Below are 4456 nucleotides of genomic sequence, written 5' to 3'. Positions count from 1 at the left end.
CACCTTTTCGAGCAGAGCCCGCTTTTCCCTCGCCGGCCGTTCTGCAGCTCCTACGCCCAAAGACAAGACGCCCCGCCACCCTGCCCGCTCCCCCAGCACGGCACCCCTCTGCCTCAGCCGGGCTGCAGGGAGCCGCCCGCACCCCGCGGGCAAAACTTCCGCCTCCGAGATTGCGGGGCCGGGAGGGTAGACCCGGGGGAGGACGGGACAGGTACCCCTGCGGGGCTCAGCCAGAGCTGCCCCGGGGAGACAGATCACCCGGACATTCGGAACCCCCGATAAGGTGTGCGCCTGCCTCTCCCTTAACCGCCCTTCGCAGGGGGGGGGGCCCTCTGCTCCCGCACAAACCTTGTCCCCACGGAAGCATCTAGCCTCCGCGGGTGGGAGCACTTTGGTCTCCCTCTCTCCTCCCTTTCATCTGTCTCTCGCTTCCCCCAGGCTCAGCTGCGGTGGTGCCCGTCCCCCTTCCCTTTCACCCTCCCCCCATTTGGTCCGCGTTTGGGGCGCTCCCGCAGCGCTGCGGGCAGCCCCGGGCCCGGCCGGTCCCCTCGGAGGGTGCTCCCTCCGTCCAGCCCCCGACAAAGCACTAAGGGCTATTGCTATTCGTTTTGTACGGGGTGAGCAAACCATCTGGAGGAGAGGTGGGGTTCTTTGCGGCCATACAAGATTATAAGGGAATCACTCAATCCCTCAAAACGGGATAGCCAAATCGACTCTCACACTTAAGGTGGTTTTTGTTTGTTTGTTTGTTGTTTTGGTTTTTTGTTTTTTTGTGTGGTTTTTTTTTGTAAATTGTATGTTTATTGGCCTTGTCTGTTTTGCTATTTTAAAAACGTCACTGCCTTAGAGCAGAGAAAATATGCTCCATTGCACAGCTTTCTGGAAACACCCCAGTTCTCTAATGACATTTGAAAGAGTCAGGGAGAATTGCAGATTTATTTTTTCTTTTGAATCAATATAACCGCTTAGTACACCTGATTTTGAGAAATAAGTCTCCATTCAATGGGAATTTTTATCTTGTGTCAACAAATTTCCTCAATCCCAAACTGCATCATATTCCTGAAGAGATCTCAGCAAGATTGATAGCACCTGAGCCCTTATTAGTTTTCTGAAATTCTTGCACTAGAGCCACATTAATTGTGCAATTGCAAGCAAATAGTAATATCTCGAAGGCTAGAAAAATACAGCAAGGATTACAAAATAATTAAGGAGATTCACAAATGTGAGCGCTACTCAGAAAATCAAGGGCTATAGCCTTCAGCAGCACATAATATTACATTCTACCAGGCAAGTGTACTCAAGTGGCAGATTGGACCCTGTATACAAAAGAAAATAGGCGTGTTCAAGGATGACTGACAGAGAACCTTCAGACCATTCATTATATGAGCCCAGATTGCAAGTGTGCCGGAAATCCTCTAATAACCCCCGAGATCAACTCTAAAGTGATGGAAATTTTTATTGCTCTTTTCATTGTAGTTGACAATTGACTTTGAAAGATTTATAGCAACTTACATCAGTCAAGGATCATTTCCCAAAGCCCTTTCTCTAGCCTGAAATCAGGCCATTTTCATCCTCAGTATTCTAGAGCCTTATTCGAATTAAAAAAGTGCATAGCACAATGGTAACAAACTTTACTGTCACTTAGGGAAAACCAGCTTTGAAATGTTACATTTCTTTTGATCATCACCCACACATTCTATTAGGTGCATGTAAGATGCCGAGATACTATTTTTTTAATAAGAAATTTCAAAAATAGATTCTTTCCAAGATCTATTTAAGCAAGAGGACCTTACTAAGCCTACCGAGGCTGAACATGAAAGTGTGAAGGTGTATTTACACATTTATTTAGAAAGTAACTTTTTACATCTTAAAATCTTATTCTATATGTTATTTAAAGGGCTCCAACAGGAAGCATCCACTCCTCTGCTGCAGCAAGCCCTGTGTTAGGCATTAGTAACAAATGTGTCCCCATACTTGGTTAAAGGCACAGTTCCATCAGAGAAAGTGACACCTAGGAAATAGCTGAAGTGGTTGGATACCTGCATTAGAGGACAAGGGGAAATTCATGCTTTTTTGCACTCACCCTCAGTAAATTGCAGGGGGCAGAACAGATCTAGAGAATGAGTCTATGCTTCCTTTAATGAAGAGGAGCTGCTTTAGGGAAGGAATTCAAACGAAAGCTGGAAAAAGGTTAGGTTTATTAAAGGATCCCATTTATATTCATGTTTGATCTACTGTGTTTCTATTTTACACAGCTGCCTATAAATGCAGGGGCCTGAAGTCTATGAATCAGATTGTCCAGTATGTCTCTGTGAAATATTTTGCTCAGTGCTACATCATAACTCCAGCAGGCAGTTACAGCTAAGGGCAGCCCAGGTAGCTATTGGTAGTGCAAATCCTTCTTAGTCATAGTCCATATCAGAGAGTCAGACACCCAGCAAGAAAGCTCTGGGATCCCTGTACCCTACAAAACAGGGTGCCGGCCAAAAGCCCACAGGCTGTGCTCTGCAGGCACTGCTGAGGTCCAGGGTGGGTGCTGGCAGTGTCGCCAAGGTGAAGCCCCCAGAAGCAGCCCCCTGCCTGGGCAGAGGTGGTGACTGGGCCATGTATGTGGGCGGCAAGGGCACAATGCTGCTCTGAGGTCCATAAGGGAGAGGGGGGCTGCAGAAGGGCTCTGCCTTCAATTCCTGCAGCTGCCGCTTGAGCTTCATCCGTCGGTTCTGAAACCAGGTCTTGATCTGGGGGAAAGGGAAGGAGGGAAGGAGAAGAGATGAGGTCACAACAGCCCAGCCCACACCATTACCTATGCTCAAGCCATGGTTCATGCCCGAATTATGGCCCACACAATCTCCCATGGCCAAACCATAGCCTATACAATGGCCCATGCCCAAGCCATGGCCCGTACAATCTCCCATACCCAAACCATGGCCCATGCCGTGGCCCATGCCCAAACTATGTCCCATACAATCTCCCATGCCCAGACCACGGCCTGTACAATCTCCCATGCCCAAACCCTGGCCCATGCCCAAGCCATGGCCCATACAATCTCCCATGCCCAAACCATGGCCCACGCCATCGCCATGCCGAAACCATGGCCCACGCGATGGCCCAGGCCCAAACTATGCCCCATACAATCTCCCACGCCATCGCCCATGGCCCCCCCCCCCCCAGCCCAGAGCGCTGCCCCCGGCCCCGCCAGCTCACCTGCACCTCCGAGAGCCGCATCCTGCCCGCCAGCCTGCGCCGCTCGGCGGCCCCCAGGTAGCGCTGCCGCTGGAAGGAGCTCTCCAGGGTGCTGACCTGCTCGGCGCTGAAGGCCGTGCGCAGCCGCCGCCCGCCCCTGCCGCCGGGCTCCTCCGTGCTGGAGGACTCGGGACCCCGCTCGGGCGGGGGCCGCCCCGCTCCCCCCGCCCGCCCGCCTGCTCCTGGGGACAGCGGGAGAAAAGGGTCAGCCAGGCCCGGGAACCTCGGGGGTGCCCGCCCGCCTCCCTCGCCACCGGGCAGCCGCTGCGCCGCTGCGCCTTATCGGGGTCCCGGGGGGCGGTGCAGGGCCCGCCCGTCCTCCTCCTCCCAGCACGCCCCGACGGCCGCGGAGCCCGCGGTTACCTGCGGCGGGGGCGGCCGCCGAGCGTTCCCTGCTCCGGCCGCCTCCCCCGGCCCCCGGGCCGGCGGGCCGCTCCTTGCTCCGCCCGCTCGAGCCGGGGCTGGAGCCGGAGCCTGGCCGGTAGCCCGCGGAGGATGCTCGGTGCGGGGAGCCCTCGGTCGGGCTCTCGAGGGCCTGGCTGCTCTGGGACAACCACTCCACAGAGAAAGGGGCCTTGGTCATGCTGCCTTGTTTCGGAGGTGCCGCGAAGAAGGGTGTCGGGGGGCATGGATCCTCCTTTATACCGCAGGTCCCGGAGGAAAACGTTGTTTGTGCAAATACACATCAAAGGGCCAGATAAGTATCATCTAATTGCCATCAGCCCTCCTCCCCCCCAACAAAAGATACCGTTCACACATTGCCACAGCTCGCGGAGGCTCGGCTCCGCCGTGTCTGCCCCTGGAGGAGTTCACTCTGCTGTTAGTGATTTACAGCTCTTGTTACATCCTATCCCGATGCAAATGGCATTTATAGAGCTAAGCGGCCTCAAAGGGCCCTGGGGAATGCACCCCCGGGGGAGGGCACAGGGCCCAGCATCCTCAGACGCTGGCGGGAGAGGGGATGCTGCTGCTCCCGAGCCCCCTTCCCCTAGCGTTGGCTTTTTCATTCCTTTTCAAGCAGAAAATCTACTGGCTGATGGGATCTTCTCAAGCCTGCTCCTCTCTGGGCTGAGCGCTGTGCTCCCGAGGCAGGAAAGGGGATAAACTGGTTCACTGCATTCTCCTGGGACTGCAGCATCAGGTTATAAGCACCAGGCATAGCATGAATGGTTTGGAGAAGGGTGTGAAAGAGAAAAAGGTAGAGGTCAAGGCT

The 4456-nt window shown here is 54.3% G+C and overlaps 1 protein-coding gene across 1 annotated transcript; it reads right to left on the bottom strand.

Moving 5' to 3' along the window:
- Positions 1 to 2426: 2426 nt before the first annotated feature.
- LOC147415333 (homeobox protein VENTX-like) lies at positions 2427 to 3826 on the bottom strand. The gene is made up of 3 exons (XM_086467496.1): positions 3607 to 3826; positions 3205 to 3425; positions 2427 to 2738 (listed from the first exon to the last, which is right to left on the bottom strand). Exons 1-3 carry the CDS (start codon positions 3824 to 3826, stop codon positions 2427 to 2429), a joined length of 753 nt encoding a protein of 250 aa, XP_086323622.1.
- Between the last annotated feature and the right edge of the window lie 630 nt (positions 3827 to 4456).

This window comes from Leptosomus discolor, chromosome 6 (genome assembly GCF_034619465.1).
Source record: "Leptosomus discolor isolate bLepDis1 chromosome 6, bLepDis1.hap2, whole genome shotgun sequence".
Classification (NCBI taxonomy): domain Eukaryota; kingdom Metazoa; phylum Chordata; class Aves; order Leptosomiformes; family Leptosomidae; genus Leptosomus; species Leptosomus discolor.
Note: the sequence above shows the minus strand (reverse complement) of the source record. Positions and strands in the feature narration are given on the sequence as shown.

Excerpts from the sequence above, each read along its gene's own strand:
- LOC147415333 (XM_086467496.1), bottom strand. The coding sequence starts at position 3,826 with ATGACCAAGGCCCCTTTCTCTGTGGAGTGGTTGTCCCAGAGCAGCCAG. Across the intron at positions 3,426-3,606 it reads GGCGGCCGCCCCCGCCGCAG|GAGCAGGCGGGCGGGCGGGG; the intron begins GTAACCGCGGGC and ends CGCTGTCCCCAG. Across the intron at positions 2,739-3,204 it reads TGCGGCTCTCGGAGGTGCAG|ATCAAGACCTGGTTTCAGAA; the intron begins GTGAGCTGGCGG and ends CCTTTCCCCCAG.